Raw genomic sequence first — 20,253 nt, 5'->3', positions numbered from 1 at the left:
AGTGCAAGTGCTCCCTATTGTAAATTGATGTATTAATCAGTGGTTCCATGTTTGGCTATTTGGTTTACTTGTCAGACCCTAGTCTAGTGCACTGAGTGTACCCAGGGCGTGTAAATCAAAATGCTACTGGTGGGCTTGCAGTACAGGTTGTGCCACCAACAGAAGCAGCCTTGTAAAATGTGTCGAAGGTCTGCCATTTCAGATCCTGCGTGCAGTCTGGTACTGCCATGCTGATTGGGCAAGTGCACCCACTTGCCAGTCCCTAAACCTTCCCTTTTCTTCATATCAGTCACCCCTATGGTAGGCTAAAGGGCAGGGTGCATTGTAAGTATAAGGTGACACAAGCCCTGATGTGTGCGGCATGTCCTACTAGTGAATTACAGCCATTTTCATTATTCACTATTGCAAGGCTACCTGTTCTCCATAGGCCTGAGTGGGCTGTTAGACTATTACATGTTTATAATCCTAACTGCCTCAGAGAACATGGTGGAAATTCGAGTTTAGTATGCCTGAAGTTTTAGAAAGTAGGTATTTGCTTTTCTAACCATGAAAACCTGCCTCTGCTAGGTTGTGTATTCCTTTGTCTAGTTTTGTGAGTGACAGGGCTGGGGGATTCCAAGAGACAGGCTGAGTCACCCAGTGGTAAATAGAGAGATCTGCTTCTAGATGGGAGGGAGGAGTTGCACCTGAACCTCGAATAGGGCTGTGACTGCCTTCCATAATTCTGGCTCCACCCCCTGGGGATCGGCTGATGTCTCTGTCCTGCACACTGAAAGAAGAGGAGTCCTGTAAACAAAGTGCTCCAGGACTGTACTTGCCTTCCACAATGCTGGCTTCACCTCCTGTGGGGAGTCTGATGTGCCTGCCCTGCACTGTGAAAGGAAAGGAGAAGTCTGGTAAACAGAGTGCTTCAGAACTGGTTTGGACTGGACAAAGGTGCCTCTCCCCTCAGAGAACAAAGGATTTTGGGGTATAAATATTGGGACCCTGATCCCATGAAATTAGATCACTTTTGGACTACAAGAAGAAACCTTTACTGAGGAGAGGAACCTGAAGAAACTGTGGAGAGACTATTTCCAAGCTGAAGTGCTACCTTGGGGATTGGCCTGCAGTTGTTGCCTTACTGCCAAATGAAGGAGAAAGGAACTTTGTGTACTTTGCTTTCAACTTGTGAAGGATCTCCAAGGGCTTGGAAAAGAGCTTGCCTCTTGCTGAAGTCTCAGGAACAACGGACTTCAACCCCCAGTTTTCCAGAGTTCTTTGGAAGTGCCTGTTGCTGTTTTAGGTCTTCTGAGGGACTGCGTGTCACAAGGAGCTGGAAGCATGACTCAACGAGAAGAAGCGTGTCACCGTCACTGTGCCTGCCGTTGCAACTCCGAAGGAGGGTGTTGCCGCTGGAACTGTCGCACTGCACCGCATCGGAGAGAAGCGTGCCAAAATGAAGAGGAAGCATGTCGCCGTCGCTGCTGCTGCCATCGCAACTCCAAAGGAGGGTGTCGCCACTGGAACTGTCGCACTGCACCGAATCGAAGAAGAGCACCTTGCATCCCAGAGAAGCGCACCGCCATTGGAGCTGCTGCCTTCACATCTTGGATGTCACCGCTGAAGTTGTTGCATCGAGTGGAAGCTTCACGCATCGTGGGAGAAGAGTGTCGCTGCTGGAGCTGCTGCCGTCGCATCGTCAGGGTGTCGCCGCTGCAGGCCACGCATTGAACCGAGAACTTCTTGCATCCCCGAGAAGCATGCCGCATCCGGAAGATCTTCACGTCTTTATTTCTTTGTATCTGAACTTTGCCGCATTTCCCAACGCTGTGACATTGCTTGTCGTGGAAGCGCAACGCAACCTAAGGTACATTTACTCAGAGTGTTGCATCTAAGAACGGAACTGAACTAAGCTTAAATCTACCATCTTAAAGTACTAGTATTGTGTATTTTTGTCGTTTATGGTCTTGCGGTAACTCTATATAAAATCTACTTATTTTTCATATAAAACCTGTGTGGTGTCCATTTGTAGTGTTGTCACTGGGTTACTGTATGTGGTCATAAATGCTTAACACACAAAGCCTCTGAGATAAAGTCTTGCTGCTCGTGCCAAGCTACCAAGGGGTAAGCAGGGGTTATTTTGGAAGTGTAATCTTCTTATCCTGACTAGAGGCGAGGGTCCCTATGTGTCACAAGTATCTACCTGTGCTAACCAGAGACCCCCAAATCTAACATTCGGCATACAGCAAAACACCTTTAGGTGGATTGCCTCTTTTCTTACAGGATACACACAGCGCATCCTATGACTACCTTTACCTCTGCACCAAAAGAAATCATTTGCAGTGTACCTCAAGGATAATCCCTCAGTCCCACCCTGTTCAATGTCTAAATGATCCCCCTCGCTGATGTTGTCAGATCCCATGGACTCAACATAGTCTCCTACACAGATTACACTCAATCAAAGCTCTCATTCACCGAGGACTCCCCTAGCGCCAAAACCAACTTCAGAAATGCTGTGAACAATGTAGCAAAATGGATGAAAGACAAATGCCTTAGACTCAACTCTGACAAAATGTAAGTACTGATCTTTGGGAAGAACACTTTCATATGGGACCACAGCTGGTGGCCAGCAGAACTCAGACCAACACCCACACCAACAGCACAGGCACACAACCTTGGCAACATCCTCAACAGCCAACCTACCATGAAGCGACAAGTCAACAGAGCTGCCTCCTCTTGCTTCCACACCCTTTGAATGCTCGGCAAAATCTTCAGATGGATCCCTAAATGTACCAGAAAGACCGTCGAGCAGGCTCTCGTCACCTGCCACCTTGACTATGGCAATGCTCTCTACACCAGAGTTTTCTAGCAGCTCCTCAGAAGACTCCAGACCATACTGAACAATGCATCCAGACTCATCCTGGACCCACCCAAACGGACCCATATCACCCCCCACCTCAGAAACTTCCACTGGCTCCCCATCCGGAAGAGAAGCCAGTTCAAGATCCTCATGCATGCGTACAAAGTTCTACACAATCAAAGACCATCCCACACCAACCATCGAATCAACTTCCATCTACCCGTGAGACACCTACACTGCTCCTCTCTCGCACACACACCCTGCATCTATTGCAACAACTGCATGGCCAATCCCTCTCCTAAATCACTGCAAGGACCTGGAACAACCTGTCCCTCCACCTCTGAACAGCACCCTCCCTGGCAGACTTTGTGCCGCACACACAGAATGAGGAAAAAGCCTCTCAGGATTGATTTTGTGCAGAAGGTACCCTTTCTTGCTAAAGAAAAACAATTCCTACACTATGGGCACCCTTGCACTATGCTGTAAAGGTGCCTGCGTTGGTGCTAGGCTGCCAAAACGTCACCAGCACAAGGTGAAAGGACAGGAATGTGCATTATCAGATAAGTACAGCAAATCACTGCCTTATCCCTGTGACGCAGGGCAGCACATCAAGGTGACTTGCTGCACTGCCCTGCTCCACTAATATAATAAATAGGTCCCCATATGTGCCACAGTGGCACTTTCTGCTACCTCTCAATGAGCAATTGGTAACTGGTCTTCATCTGTTTTGAAGGCCTTATTTCATCATTTGCTTCCAGACATACTACTAAGCCAGTTATCTGCCCTGGTCCACAGTGGTATTATGGCTTGAATCCGTTGGTAAGACCTGCTGCTTGAGGCTGTGAGCATGCAAGGGGGGAATATTTCCAGAATGGTTTTTTTGGATTCACTTAGGTTTTCACTAGTCAAATATATATATAGTGAACTATTGGTGTTGGCTCTGTGCATCCCACGTGACCCTGTGTGCCTGTTGTATTTGTTGAGCAATGGGCAAAAGGAAAGTTCAGGGTAATGCCAATGGCACTTCTCTTTCCAAAGAAAAGTCCACTGGGGCAATCTGCTCCGATGTTATCTGCTCCGATGTGATGAATAGGATAGAGACCATACTCACTTAATGTCATGAAATTGCGCATGCAGCGGTTCCTCCCCCTTTCCTCTATCCATCAACCCTAATAACTCTGGAACCCCCTTTAGGTGCCACAAGAACTTTCCCCGTTCCCCCTCTGCCAAGAAGGCTCAAAAACACCCCCACAGATGTTCAAAAAATTCCGAAAGAGTAATGGGAAAGGTTTAGGATGTAGAAACCCAGAACCTGAAACCTCATTGGGCTGCAGTGAATAGCACTTGGACATTGCTGTAGAAGTAGAGGTAGTCCAAAATGAATGGCACAATAGATACGCGGTGCTCTCAGAGGAGGTTAATGGAATGGGGGGCTAACACACATTGGATTAAATTATATAACTAATGAAGGTCTCTCCCTATTGCAGAGCCTAAAGGATACTATTGAGTATCTTAGGGATGAGGCTGCATCTCTAAGAAAGGTGGTCGCTGACTTGGAGTGGAGGGTGAGCAAAAGCACTACTTAGTGATCATGAGGGCAACCCCTCACTCAACCTGGTTTAGCACGGATACATGATGGCGACACAGCTGCTGCCATTACCCACAAAGCCCACTTTGCACCTACCTAGTATTACAGCTGTGCTTTTTCCAACCACTCAGGAGGCCGCTATGGTTATAGTGGCTATAGTGGCAAGGCAGTTGCATCAATCCATATCCTAGGATACAGGGTGGGAAGAAAGCCAGACAGGGGAGAGGAGGTACTTGATGAGAGGTGCTCCCCTATGCCTAATCTTTCCCAATCATTTGCAAGAGGGGTAGTTAGCATGGATTTTACACTAGAACTCAAGCCCAGAGAGAAGAAGTGGTAATTTATCCCATGGAGGTCCCAAAACTCCCCAGTGGCAGACGAGAGGACCCTGATTTCCTCAAGAATAAGGTAACCTTTTGGTTTAGGGAACCACAGCACTTTTACTCCATCATAAGGGAAGACATAAAACAAGCTGAAAGGGTAATCCTACCTGGATAATCCTGCCAAGGATGTCAAATGATGCAGTGAAAAAAAGTTCCTTTAATAGAGCTATAGTAAATGTGCTGATGGCAATTGATTCTATTTATGAGGAGGTAAGGGGTGTAATCCAGGAGCATAGGCTTGACTATATCTTCTTTGTTGTACCCCACCAGCTGTTAAAGAGTCCTGTTCTGGAATGTTGCAGAGATCACCAAAATGCTAGTCAAACCAGAATGGAGCATTTTTGTGGATTCCCATGATGTGATCTTATCCCTGGAGTCTGTCTACACCACACAGGTGTGGGTACTCTTCTTATGGCATCAATGCAATAAGGAAAGAGAAGGGGAGACCCTCTGGAGGCATAGCGATGTGGGTGAACATTTAGGTAAACTATCCATCACTAATACCTTGAGAACAATTAGATGGGATTGGGTGGGGGAAAATCCGGGGGCTTTAGAAGTTGCAAAATTCAAAGTCCGCGAGGAGGTTGAGGTGCTGTCTAAACTCCCCAAAGTAGAAATAATAGAGAAGCTGAGTAAACAGCATGTGATGCTTTATCGGCAGATCAGGGAATCACTGGGCCAATTGAAAAAAAAGGAGGGATTGTCATAGAAAAAAAGAAGTTAAAAGGCGGGCCCCTGTGGCAGACTGGTATAACCGTGAATGTAGGAAAGTGAAAGTTGAGCTCCTAAATGCCCGAAAATCCAAGATTCACCCTGATATGGTGGCATGTATGTCTAGATACAGACAGGCATTAGAGTATGCCAAGAAACAATGGGAAAGTTCGTTAAGGTCCTTTCTACATAGGGCACTGGTAGCCAAAGATAATAAGTACATTTGGAGGAAAGCAGCCTACTGTCTGAATGGGCCAAAGTCTGCTATGGAGTTTATAGTCAAGCCGGAACAGTGGGTATCCCACTTTGGGGTCTGATATGCTGTAGGAAACATGGAGGTGGAGGAGCTAGTAGGCATGAGAGAGAAAATTCCATCTGGCACTGTGGAAGCTCGAGAAATATCTCTTGAGGAAACCCAAGTAGCCATTAGTTCCTGTATCCCAGCCAGAGCTCTTGGCCCAGATCGAATTCCCAAGGATCTATACAGAGAGGATTCAGACGTTTGGGCCCCATATATTAATATCTTAACTAATTCTAGTCTTTCAGGTATAGAAATACCTATGTCCTGGAATTTAGCTGAGATCATACCTATTTATATGAAAGGAGATAGGGCAAACCCAGCTAGCTTTAGACCTAATTGACTCTGCAGAAAATTTTCTGTAGGCAGCTATTGGGCCGTATTCAGGATTGGATCCTAGAGAAAAATATCCTGTCTGATTTTTAGGTGGGCTTTTGTGCCAATATCAGTACCCTGGACCAGGTCTTCTGTTTCTTTTGCATTTATTGCAGTAAAGTTGTCTTTATTGGGGGGGAAGCTGTATATAGCCTTTGTGGGTCTGTGCCCGGCCTTTGACCTGGTCCCTCGAGCCAAACTCTGGAAACTCTGAAAATCTGCTAGATATTCAAATTTTTCTGCACTTAGCAAATAAAGCCCAAGTTAGGTGGGGAGAGGGTGGTCAAAAACCAGCCCTGCATGATAAATCTTGGGGTGAGACAGGGATGCGTTTAAGCGCCTACCCTGTTCTCACTTTTTATTCACAGGGTAGTAGGATTTCTCGAAAGGGATGGGTGCGATGCCCCAAAAGTCAGGGAGAGAAGAGTGCCCTAACTTCTCCTCGCTGAGGACACGTTATTAATATCAAAGTCTTCACAAGGGCCCTAACAGTTATTAAATGATTTTAAACTTTTCTGTGATGAGCGTGGTCTGGACCTCAATGAGGCTAAAACAAAGTACATGATATTGGCTAACGGGACTCCGAAGCCATCTAAGAGAAGTATGCATGTAGGGGGCTGTACAATAGAACTATCTTGATTATTTGGGGATCCGTTTAACTCCAAATCTATGCTGGGTACCCCATATAAAGAGAACAAAGCTGTCCTTAATTCAGCAGACTGCGCACATAAGCAAGATCCATAAAACACAGTGTCTAGAAAAGTGGCTCCAGCATTAGAAATATATATCAAAGCTTTAGGAGGAGTTTTATGTGGAGCAAAATTGTAGGGTAGTGAGACCACTGTTGTCTTAATGTCATTGAACATCGCTTTATAAGATCCCTTTTTAATCTACCAGACAGCACCCCCCTGACCACAATTTTTCTTGATCTGACCCAAATAAAACTGGCCCACAAGCTGGACTATATACGTTTAATGTTCTGGCATCGCCTGTGGACACTTAAGGAGCTCGCCCCATATCCAGTAGCGATTGCGGATCTTCTGATACAGCCCAAGCTAATTACAATTCCCTGGCATAGTACCCTGAGAGATCTGATGAGGAAATTGGGGAAGGAGGCTGATTGGTCAAGACACAAGGAGCTGTGTTCAATTCTGAAGAGGAGGGTTAAAACCCTCTATTGTTAGTCTACCCTGGTGAACGATATGACAAATTCTGTGGGTTCGTTGACCCAGGAGTTTTTTAATTTTAGACCCCTCCCACTGTTTGAGGAAACATTTGATGTACCAACTCTTATATGTAAACAATTCCTCCAATTCAGATTTAAGACCCTTCCCACTAAATTGTTCTGTAGTAAATGGCGAACTAATACATTCCCTGATGATACATGTCCATCTTGTAGAGGAAACCCTGAATCCCTAGTCCATCTGTTCTTTTTCTGCCCACATTACAAGAACTTGAGGGGCAAGTGGATAACCCCTTTGTGTAGGCTTATTGGCCCTGGCCACTATCTCGACATGCTCAGAATTCTTTCTACAGACACCCGTAGAGTAAAAGTTTATGGTTTAGCAAATTTTTGTTATCTCTATGGGGTAAACGATCAAATAGCATTGTATATTTATCTTTTATTGCATTTTAATTTTATATATGGAAGAGATGTATTTTCTATGGCTCTTATTTTTCATGATATCTTTAACTGTTTTCTCTATGCACTTTTTAAGATCTTTGCGATCTAAATAAAGTTATGATGATGATGATAAATGCTTGCAGATCGTCAAAACCATTGGAAATTGTGTTCGGTAGCATTCTATCCAATTGTTTTTCATTCACCATGACACTCTCAAAAAAGACCAGCCTCAGGCAAATCAGTTCCCTGCTCCTCATGGGAATAATCTCAGACTGCCAGGCAAGGCGAACACAAGCAACCCTTGAATGAATCAGTGAGGTTTTGCTTGGATCCTATGGCACAGCGAGTAAGAGATCCTTGTTTGGGAACAAGCATATGGCTGTTTACGTAGGGTGTTACATGAAACAGAAATGGTGATGCTGTAAATGTTTTCAATTAGTTTAATCTACTGGCAAGCACTCTGAGCACACTTTGCTTTAAGCTCCCTTTTATTAGTGTTTTTCCCTTGGATTTCTGGTTCGATTCTGTTTTTACCACTTCCACTTTAACTTCTATGTATGTCGATGAGGTTCTCACATTCTGTAACCCCACTTCCTTATGGGTTTCTCCTGGCTCTGTTCCTGACCCTCCTCTTTTTTATATAAGATTCCTCAACCTTCAGCAATTCCATTGCTCTCTATAAAGATTTTGCTATAGTGATGACATACTAATCCTAGGTTATTTTTACCCCAGTTTTACAGATATACTCACAGTTTTATATCTCACAAGTCATAGATGTGGCCTAGATAAAGTCTGGCTTCTTGTCACGAAATCCCTCTCAAACAGACAATATCTTCTGTTCGGAACTGCACTGAATAATCCCAGCCCCATGTCTTCTTCAAAGACTCATAATGGTGGGCTTCTGTTATAACAATTGGTATCATTTTAACAATAAAATATCTTCTATTACACCGTTTTAGAACAATGTAACATGAAAAAATAACAATTTCTTCTCTTGTGTTTTCTTATAGAAAAGATCTACTTCGACTTCAGTTACTCCCTAGACAAAGTTATTTCTGTTAACCTTATGTTGGCAGTTCTGTTTACAATCCTCTTGCACCTGAATCTATTTATCTCTCAGCTGACCCTACACTATATAGCCTTTCACAACCTTTTCAGAACTAGCCATAACTAACTTATTTGCTATGGTTCCTGGTTTCCTAGTTCCTATTTTAAATTCCAGAAGGTATGGCAATGATCTCATCCTGTGAAATTTATCACACCTTTCAGCCCTGATATCTTGAAATCATTAACTTTCTCTTGCTTTTTCTTCCCTTCCTCAATATCTCAAATCTATTTTTAAAATCTCATAAAAGGCCATGCTTCTTAATGTTGTACATCATGTTTGTAAGATATGTAAAGAACTTCAGATGTTAATAAATTATAGAACAAATCAAAACGAGTGTGACTGTGTGAACACAACATATGTGCCTTCTTTTTGAAAAATCAGTCTATATTCCTTTAACTCAACCTTGTGAAATGAGAGACCCTGCTTACCTATTACACTAATGTCAATAGTAACCTCCACTTACTGTCTTTGGCAGAGCTACTGGATGTAAATACTTCATAATTTTCAGCTTTTCATAAGCAGTCTGCTTGATGCCCACTCAAGTCCAATCAGAGCACATATGACCTCATAAAGATCAGATGATATCTTACCCACGAGACATCCATCAGCTGTAAATAACCACTGTTCTGTGTGCAATCAGGTATAACTCATGTTGGACCGCCACTAGATTTTCCGCCTCTCTCAACTGCCTCGTCACTGTCACTTTTGGCCAGTCTTAAATCTGGTTCGCCACTTGATCCATTTCCGGCCAAATTTTTGGCGAAAAAGGCGGAAGTGGTTAATCCGTTGGTTAATCCCCTCCTGAATCTTTCCCTAAGTCAGGGTGAGGTTCCATCGGCGTGGAAACAGGCCATGGTGATTCCCCTTATTAAGAAGCCTGGTCTGGCCCCTGAGGTCTTAGCCAACTATAGACCTATCTCTTTGCTTCCTGCGCTGGCTAAGACCCTGGAGAAGCATGTCCACAGTGTTCTCTCCAACTTCTGGAATCGCACGACCTGTTACTTCCTACCCAGTCCGGTTTTCGCCCCAATCTTAGCACGGAGACGGCGCTTCTGGAGGTCTCCGAGGCCATCAAGGAGACACTGGACACGGGTGGCAGAGCCATGCTCTTCATGCTAGACTTGTCGGCGGCCTTCGACACCGTCCCCCATGAAGATCTGTTGGTCAGACTCTATGAGATCGGTCTGAGGGGGACGGTGCTCAGCTGGTTTACTTCCTTCCTGGCTGGCCGTCGACAAACGGTCTGGTCCTCCTCCAGCTCTGCCGAGATGCCGCCATTGGGAGTCGGAGTCCCACAGGGCTCGGTATTGAGTCTGACTCTTTTTAACATCTTTATGACCCCTCTGGCGCCTCTGGCCGAGTCTTTCGGGGCCCAGATCGTATCCTACGCAGATGACACTCAGCTGCTTTTTACCTGCTGGAAAGGAGAGGCTTTTGACGGAGAGAGCATCCGTGAGTGCCTGAGTGCTGTTTTTAACTGGCTACAACTGAACAGCCTCAAGTGCAACTCCGACAAATCAGAGGTGCTTTTCTTCGGCTGTAAATCCGATCCTGACTGGCAGGTATGGTGGCCGGCTGATATGTCTCCTCCCGGGCGATCGTCTCAACTTGCTAAGAACCTGGGGATTAAGATAGACAACGGTCTGACCCTCAGATCACAGGTCCTGGCCCTTACTGGCATCTGTTTCGGCCTGCTCCGTATGCTTCGGAAGTTTTTCTCTCTGCTCTCCGAGGATCACAGGAGGGTGACGGTACAGGCCTTGATTGGCTCACGTTTGGATTATTCAAACATCTTATATCTTGGCCTGCCGGAATATCTCCTGCAACGTATGCAGGCGGTACAGAATGCGGCAGCACGTGCCATTTTTGGCCTGCATAGGCGAAGTAGAGTCTCTGGCTTATTACAATCGCTCCACTGGCTGCCTATTCGTTTTTAAAGCCTTAACGCGCGCCCATAAGGCCTTCTATGCAACAGGGGCGAAATATCTGCGGAAGAGGTTTTTTGCCTACTGCCCTCTCCGATCATTGAGGTCTGAGTCTTTGTTCTTGGCCACTGTTCCCCGTGTGAGGAAGACACGCATGGGAGGGCGCTCTTTCAAGCTCTGGGCCCCTCAACTCTGGAACTCTTTGGCCCTGACTCTTCGCAGCACTTCTAATCTGCTGACTTTTAGGAAGGGCCTGAAAACCTGGCTCTTTGCCTCTTAGATCTCTGCCCTCCTGACCTGCTTTTAGCTGTTTGTTGTGTTTAACGTTGTCAGTCTGTCAAACAAAGCGTCGGGACACTCATCTGAGTAGCTGAGCGCTATAAAAGTCACAAAATAACATAACATAACATAACTAGCTTTGCCTCGTTCAGATTGTCTTGGGACAACGATATTAATATATGCATGCTAGCAGTTGTTAGCTCATCATATAAAATAACACTCACATATTAAGAATATTTTTTTGATTTGTATGATATTTGGTTTATTTCAGACAAACAAAACCCCCAAAATTACATTCTTTAGATATCTTATCATTTACAAGTTAGAAAAAGAAAGTCAAGAAAATATTACCTGTAACATTTACACCATCTGAACGTTGGCACCATACAGTTCTCGAGGCTCCTCTCCAGGGACTGGATTGCCACTTATATTCAAAACAATTCCCATCTGTTCAGGTGAAAAAGATAAGAAGGTTTTTCGGGTGACCCCATTAAAAATATTATAGTGTATGTATTTAGCAGGGGGTTAGCACTTTCAATCGTTTATTGCACAGTATCGAAAATCTAAAATTATTTGAGGATTTTGGGTACCTTAGTAATGAGATTTAGTTATTTGGTAGGAGTTAAAAATGTAAACTACAGTCTCACTTTCACTAAAATGTGATGACAGCGAATGAGCCAATGTTGCTTTTCTACTGGGGTGCTTACAATTAGCCTGGTAACAATTCCTAGAAGAAATAAAGTCTTTAATGGTGTCTTATTGACGGACATTCATGAATATTTCCTAGTGAATTTTTTACAGTGGTAGTCGCCACTGTGTAGTTATAGTTAAGGTCAGGGTTTCAATACAAAATGCGTTTATGTTTATCTAAATATGGCATTGGATGAATTTTCACGAAACTTTCCAAAATATAAGTTCAAATACATCAACTATGAAAAGTTTATGGGTGATCCGCTAAGGTGGTGTTAAGAAAATGGACTGTCCCAAAGCACAAAAATGGCTTAACAGCTTTACACTAAATGTGGCAGAAAGTTTGTACTTCACTTAGAAAATATGCCTTTTATTATTTGGTGTACATCTGCTCAGTGATTTTCGAGAAATTCACATTTAAAATGGCCTTCAGACTGATCATAAAGTGGTTAACATTTTAGTGCTATCTGGATGATTGGTACCGCAGGACTGTAAATTAAAAAAATAATGGCCTTTGCAGCCACCCCCACACAGCGCATGGTCAATGTTGGGGGAGGTTAGCCACCTTTGGGGGTTGACTGCCGGGCCTTGTTGCAGGTTAGGCCCAGCAGCCAACCCCATGCAACACGTGGCCAAAGGTACCAAACTGGGATAGATTGGGGAAGATGCTCAAGGGACAAATTAGGTGCAAGGTCTGGCTAGAGGGTAGGGCCTACAGTAGACCCACTGCTGTGCACGTCCAAAAGCTGTTCTCAGCTGGGTAGTTGGGTGAATATGTCTGGTGCATATATTTTTGTATTTTTGGTCCGTGGGTACCACCCAGAAGTGCAAGGGGATAAGAGTATTACCACCCTGCTCCCTTATATGTTTTTTCTTTATTGTCAGGACACAGGGATTGAGTCTTCTTGTTCTGTAATGCTGACTACAACATTTCTGTCCCAGTTGCGCCATCGTACAGGTCCTGAGGAACCGAGATGACCGACAGAAAAGCGCTCTCCCGGACAATCAGGCCACTCTATATTTTTCATTTATGCCACCTAACTATTGAGTCACTTCAACTTTTGGAATTTTCTGTGAATTTCTGCATTTTTTGATCATACTCTAAATCATAATTTTTGGACCTGAGCAATGTTTATGGCTAACGTTTGGCAAGCCCTGTGCCCGAACTTCTGCAGGTGCCAGTCCTTCCTGCACCCTTCTTTGTGCAGCAGTAGCTGGCCTCAGGGCCCGGCCTTGTGGCCTCACTCCATGAGCAGAAGGAAGAGGCCTTACGGCTAGAGCGGTCGCCCTCAAATCTGGAGAAACGCGTTCGAGTCTCAGCAAGGACGCTAAACATCCTGTGATTCAGGGCAAATCACTTAATCTCCCTGTGCCTAACAAAAATGAATGTGTCAATGTGTAATGTAACTAGTGTCCAGGTAAAGCGCTTTTATACCCGATATCGTCGGGTCTAGTTCGCGCTATGTAAAACTCGAACACATTATTTTGAAAAAAAACACCCCACATGGTGCAAGTCCTGGCCTCCAGACATAATGCCCTAGAAAACAATGCATTTATAAAAACAAGGCGGACGGGACATCTGCCATGTTACTGATGGCATAACTTGTCCACCAATGTCTAAATCAGACCCTTTAACTCAAACTGCACTGGAAACGCAAAACAGGTGCAGAGTTTACATTTTGAACCTGTAGCAGAGCAATATTCTGTATTGAGCAGATGGGCCTTATCCTGCTAGATTTTCTCAATAAGCACTGACTGACCGCGTAAATTGCACCATTTAGATTCGATGCGCCTCAGTACATAAGGGGTGGTAGATGTTGGGTGGAAACTACCACCTTATTCTGGAAGATAGGTGGTAAATCTGTAAAACCTACCCTTCATTGTCATATTGCGGCCTGGCAGGTGGCTGGGTTGATGGGGCACTTCCCTTTCGAATTCTGTCCCTCACAACAATGACTCCATCACAAAGAAGAAATGTGAATGCATGCACCACTCACATTCATATCAGCTTTGGACTGGAGTAAATGTGAGTGAGGTATACAGATGGCAAGAGAAGGCATTTTGAAAACCTTTCATGGTGTGGATGTATTTGTAGGTATCTCTTTCTCTCTTGGGAAAGAGGCTAAAGCAAAGAAACCCTCAATGTCACCCTCTGTATATGAGAAGTACCATGAACGAGTGAGTATACAAATGCAAAAAGTGCTTGCATTGGGTATTTACAATCCCCCTCCACTCTGTTGGAGGGGAATTATTTTTAAGTAATCCATCACCACCTGTGTTTCACTTCCCTCTGGATGAACTTAATGCCCGCATGGGCAGTTAGTCCTTTTCCGCAGTAATGAGACCTGTTGTATGAAACCTTATTTCCGGTGGATATCCTTAAATCCGTACATGTACTGACCTTCCACATGGACGAGTACAGGAGAACCAAAGTTTCAAGGAGCCCAACTCAGAAATAGAGAGTAATGATATAATCAGAAGTGTACGGTGTGGAAAGTTTAATATAATCATTTCAGGTATTTGTAAAAAACTGAAATCGGTTGGTTGAGCACTTTACAGAAAACAATATTGCTATATGACCATTTCAGACACAGGAAGCTCACAACAGAGCTGTGTTAGTGTGCTCTGGTTAAGGCTAAATTACAGAAGCTAAGATACTGCTGCCTAGGGGAGGTGGGAACACTTCCTGAATCATAACAAGTGACAAAGTCATGGTCGTAGTGGTGTGCAAACGTTTGGCACGTTTTGCAAATGTCTTCGTAAGATGGACTGATGTGTAAAAATTGTAGCTTTCATGAATAATTGTCAAGCAATGTATGCAGCCTGCATACAAAATAATTGTGAGCTATGGTTCCAGAAGGCATACTAGAGAAGTCTTAGCAAGGTATAAGACATTCTCATGAGTTACCGGTGCATGACCCAGTTTCAGAACACTAGAGACAAAATGCTCAGCAAACTATAGACTAGCCTACCCAATGCTTGTAAGTTACCAGCAGTCACTAACCCTTGTGATCAAAAACATGGAGTATATAGGGTTAGAGAAAATGTGAAACTGCACAAACTATGGCTTGTCAAATAATAAGGCAGTGCTGAAGACTACTCCCATATAAATGCGAACCTCCATCGAGGTCAGACTTCTAAGTGAGCAATTTGGCAGCTCTGAGCATTATCAACATTTCTATGGAATTATAGTTGATGTTTGAATGTTAACTTTCTCCTTACCAATGGTAGACAATAGAAATGTATCTTAATTAGACACCAGGGGCCTCATTTATGAAAAGTGACGCATCGCTGTGCATCATGTCGCAAGGAGTTACAGATACGTCAATATTTCTGACGTATCTGTAAGCGCAAAAGTGACGCATTGCTGGAGTGTGTCACAAAAGTGACGCAACTCCAGCAATGCGTCCTTTCACATGGGGAAAGCCCCATGTGAAAGGGCTTGCGTCAGTCTTACGCCTGCTGTGAGGCAGGCGCAAGATTTTGACGCAACAGCGTCCTAAGAATGACGCAGTGAAATCTCATAGATTTCACTGCGTCACTATTACGAGGCTTTTTGCGGGGGAATGCCCCCCCTGCATACATTATACCTGACGCAGGTATAATGTGGCGCAGGGGTTTAAAAAGTGACGCATCTACCTAGATGCGTCACTTTTTAAATATGGCGCAACGAGGCGCATTTTTTACACCGCTGGTGCGTCACAAAAAGTGACGCACCGGCGGCGCAAAACTGACGCAAGGCCTTCATAAATAAGGCCCCAGGAGTTTAAGATACAACAACATATTTAAAATATGCTGTTCTGACAAACAATTAAAAGCTTGTTATGACAAATAAACTAAGCCTACAATTGATGTGCAAACATCTATTCTTCCATCATTCTTTAGGTTCAGAAGCAATTTATTTAAAAAGTATAAATTTGGTCAGTGGATAACATTTATAAAATTTACCAATAGTATAATCTGTCAAGCACATGTGTTGATTTTCAGGGGCTATGTTGCATAACTTGCACAATAAACAATTTCTAAGGGGGCAGGCACATTTTGGAATCAAATAAAAGGTCCTTCAATTTCATACCATTATTTTTACATGTACCTTTTTGACAATATGATACATGTTTTTGTGTGATCAAAAAATAAAACTATGCGCTTCCTTCTTTATTATAATTAGTTTTCATTTATTCCATACATAGCTATGAAATATTTGTATATCACTCATCAGAGTCTTTTAATCCAAAACTTAGTACCTGGAGAGGTGCTTCTATGTGTGCACCGCTGTGTGTGAGCGCACACCTGTGCATGGGTGCCTGTGTTTATAGATCATGTACTGTGAGAAGCAACAGATCTTGGGCCAAAATGATTATTTATGGTAGATTAAGACTTCTCTACAACAAATGGGCAGCAGGTATGTATTTGTTTCAAGAAAAGGGGGGAAGATTTACAAAGCAAGGGTGTATCTATTTGTAGAGATGTATGGTTCACAGCACCGCACTCACCTATGCACTGCCGAGTTTCCACAGCCTGCTCTGGGCACTGATGTTGATTTGCAAGTTCTTGAATGATAACAGGCCTTGATCTCACTTGCACTCCCCCAAAACCAAGGTCTTCCCCAGAAGCACAGATCACCTGGCATCTACTCCATTCAGACCACTCCTTCAGGTAACAATCACCTGTTGGGAAAGACAGACACAAAATGAAGCAACCAGTTATAAAGTGCTGATCTGAACTGTTATCACTGTCCTAAAGACTGGAATCATGACAAAGTCCATTTTGATGAGCACATAACTTCTTTTAAGAATTCCTGCCTTGATGGATTGTGGCTAAATGTGTGTTTTAGACTTTTGATGCCAACAATGAATTACTGAGGTTGGATAAAGTCAAGCCCCAGCTTTTCTGAATGCTGATGCAGGCATTAGCTAAGAGAGAAATGGTCAATAGTCACTCTTTACACACTTCTAGTTCATGTGTTTTTTAAACAGGCATGTTCATTTTAAATCGAAATCTGAGTTCTCGAGTTTTACTCATATACAATCATTTTAAGAAGGAGCATTTATCTTTTTCAATAAATACCCTTAAAACACACTGGGTTGGAAAAGCATTGTGTAAAATATGCCTATCTGTTGGGTGTGGTTCAGGAGGATCATTAGTAACGCCCCCACTGCATGTGTTTTTCTTTTGCCTAGTCTTGTGCCATATTTGTTTTTACCATGTTTTTGACTGTCCATATGTTAGACCTGATAGCCTTAGGGTGGTCTTCTCCCATCTTTTTGCCTGCCTCCCTCTATTTTCCTACCTCGTTGTTGCTGATTTTAGGACTCTGTGCACATGACTACTGCTAATCAGTGCTAATATGCGTGGGCTCTATCTACTAAACATGGTAGCATTGCCTAAACCCAAACTAGCGTATTTAATTTACTTATAAGTCCCTAGTAAAGTGCACTACTTGTACCCAGGGCCTGTAAATTAAATGATACTAGTGGGTCTGCAGCACTCAGTGTGCCACCCACTTAAGTAGCTCTCTAATCATGGCTCAGGCCCCGGGTCTGTATGTACAGTTTACAGTGCCACTTTGACATGGCAAGATAAACCTCTTGGCAGGCATAAACACTTCCTATTCATACATATACATTACCACTAAGGTAGGCCCTGTATGACCCACAAGGCTGAGTGCAAGGTATTTAGAAAAGCAGGACATGCAATTTGACATTTTACATGTCTTGGTAGTGAACATTTTGTTTTTCACTACTGCAAGGCCTATCTCTTCAATAGGATAACATTGGGGTTATCTTATTACATCTTTGAAGTATACTTTCTAATTGTAAAGTGATAGACTTATCAAGGTTGGTGTCACTGGACACCCACTTAAAATTACAACTTTTGGTGTAGTTGGATTTTAAATTGCAGTTTAGCAAATGCCACTTGTAGAAAGTTGGCATTTACTTACTTTGGCCACTTGGTGCCTGCTGTCTGTCTCTGTTCAGTCTGGGTTAAGTGACAGCTGGGCTTTGTGTATTCCCCCTAGACAGCCACACACAAAATAAGTTGAAGTGTGTCTTGGTGGGCCTTCCTGGGAGATAGGAGGAAGGAGCTAGTCACAACCCCACAACAAAGAGCCCAAAAGCTTGATTTAAAGAACCTTTGAGCCACAGCAAGGGTTAAGGACGTGAGAGGTACCCCTTGTGGGTCAGTAACTCGCTACAGCTAGGTCCAGGAGCTGCTTCAGGAGCCCATATTTTCTAGTGGCTCAAACCAGAAGGCCAGCAGACTAGCCCTTTGGGTCACTCTGGGGCTCTTGTTTCAAGATGAAGTTGCAGGTCCAGTTGTTCTTCCCCAGGCAAGAGGGCAGCAGGCAGCAGCTGAGCACAGCAGGGCAGCACTTGCCAATGCAAATTGGGTATAAGCCAATGTTACCATGTTTAGAAGAGCCAGCACAAGCACTTTAGAACTGGTTTGTAGTGGCAAAGTGCACAGACTCCTAAGGCCAACAAAAACGAATTCAGCACAAAACTAGAGGAAGAAGACAAAAGTTTGGGGGTGAGCCTGCAGAGAGGGCTAGATCCAAAATGTGCTTATATTGAGATAAGCGAATTGGGCTTATCTTGCACAACGTATGTGCAGCTCTCAACTGGGTGCTTTGGAGGTTGGTTGCCTACAACAATCCACAGCTCTATATTCCAGTCAGGGACAGAGCCTGTCAGACACCTAAGCATTATGGCCACCCCTCACTGTGCATTTCTGAAGGCAAGGCACAGTGGTGGTTAGCAGCCTATGGAGGGGGTTGCTTTTATAGAAATTGGATGTGGTATATCATCAAAAAGTAAATTAATTGAAAAAAATACAGTTAAAGTGAAGTTACCATTTTCTTTAGTCATGACATCTTAATGCATGCTGTAAAAAATGTTGAATTGACTTAAAATGACACAGTTCAAATGCAGTTATAGTTAAGAAACGAAACCAAAAACTCACTGAAATTCCTCAATTATGGTTATCTTTGCATGCTACAGCTCGCGCATCCAGTATACAAACCTTAACTCACACATAAATTGCAATGCTTATGATATTCAAAACAATAAATTGGAGGACTTCATCTCACACCTCTAAATGACAATACATATACACAGAGGGGCAGATTTATGTTAACTGGCGCATCCCCAGGGATGCGCCAGTTAACATGCGCCACAGTGCGCCACAGCTCCGCCAGCCATGGTGCGCCGCATTTATAATGCGGCGCACCATGGTGCAAAAACGGCACAGATGCGTGACGCATCTGTGCCGGAAATGTGGTGCATTGCTGGAGTTGCGTCGCAAGAGCGACGCAGCTCCAGCAAGGCTCGGGGGTGCCCCATTTTAACAATGCTGCGTCAAGACCTACGCCTGCTTCAAGCAGGCGCAGGCTTTTGACGCAGCATTGGCTTAAAAGTGACTCATAGATTTCACTCAGCCACGTTTGCGAGGCGCACCTGCCCCGGAACGCCCACCCTGCGCCGGAACGCCCACAAGCGGCGCAGGGCTTTACAACGTGACGCATCTGCCTAGATGCATCACGTTGTAAATCGTTCGTAGGGATGCACCACGTTTACGCCGCCTTGCGTGACGCAACAGCGGCGTAAACGTGGCGCAAGGGCCTCATAAATCTGCCCCAGAGATTTTACTGTACCCCTAGTCGTGTCAATCATGTTAGTTGTAAAGTAATATATCATGTCACTTTTGACATTTTTATTGTTATCTGTTAAGTCCTCTGTTATATGGAGTTCACAATCTGCAAAATAATGATTTCACATTTCTGTTGACCAGGAAATTTGAATCAATGCATTTTGGTTTACCATCTGTAGGAAATACATTATTCCATTCAATGATAGAAATAGCAGAAACAATTAGTTTTTACCTGGACAAGGTAAAGTGCAGGCCTCCTCAAGTATTAATGTCTTATCACCTGCCACTGTAAATTCAATTTCTCCACAGAATTCCTCATCTACGACTTTACCCGTATCTTCCTTTGTTCCCTCATGAACCACGCAGGACATGTTCCGGTACCTTGAGCCTTCTCCACACTGTGCGTCCTAAGGGATGTTAGAGCAGAAAAGAACTCACTATTGAAAACAAATTTGCTGTTAATCCTTATTAACTATATTAATCATTATTTTAAAAAAACGTTCTTGGGTGCTTTTGGAAGGTTAAGTTGAAGATGTTTTTGTCACATTCAGTATCACACCATGAAAAGGTACTTTACCATGATAGACTGGTTCTGGGTTCAGAACATGCCTGCAGATAGACAACCATCAACTTTTTTTAAATTCTTTTTTTTAAGTTTGTATTGCGTATAACACATTTGACAAAGCTGTTTGTCCACAACCGTGAGGCCGACAGCATGAAATATATAGGAACGTAGCAATTAATATACAGCTCTCACGCCTACAATCCAACAGGCCGGCA

The 20,253-nt window shown here is 43.8% G+C and overlaps 1 protein-coding gene across 1 annotated transcript in view; it reads right to left on the bottom strand.

The window, feature by feature from the left end:
• The window catches only part of THSD7A (thrombospondin type 1 domain containing 7A), a 959,544-nt gene that overhangs the window by 43,709 nt on the left and 895,582 nt on the right, over positions 1 to 20,253 (bottom strand). The window contains exons 22-24 of the mRNA XM_086941983.1: positions 19,706 to 19,880; positions 16,317 to 16,490; positions 11,485 to 11,580 (exon numbers count right to left, since the gene is read on the bottom strand). Of these exons, the coding sequence (XP_086798109.1) occupies positions 11,485 to 11,580; positions 16,317 to 16,490; positions 19,706 to 19,880 (445 nt within the window). The remainder of the gene's footprint in view (positions 1 to 11,484; positions 11,581 to 16,316; positions 16,491 to 19,705; positions 19,881 to 20,253) is intronic.

This window comes from Lissotriton vulgaris, chromosome 10 (genome assembly GCF_964263255.1).
Source record: "Lissotriton vulgaris chromosome 10, aLisVul1.2, whole genome shotgun sequence".
NCBI lineage: Eukaryota > Metazoa > Chordata > Amphibia > Caudata > Salamandridae > Lissotriton > Lissotriton vulgaris.
The sequence above is the reverse complement of the archived record's forward strand: the minus strand, read 5'-3'. Positions and strand labels throughout refer to the sequence as shown.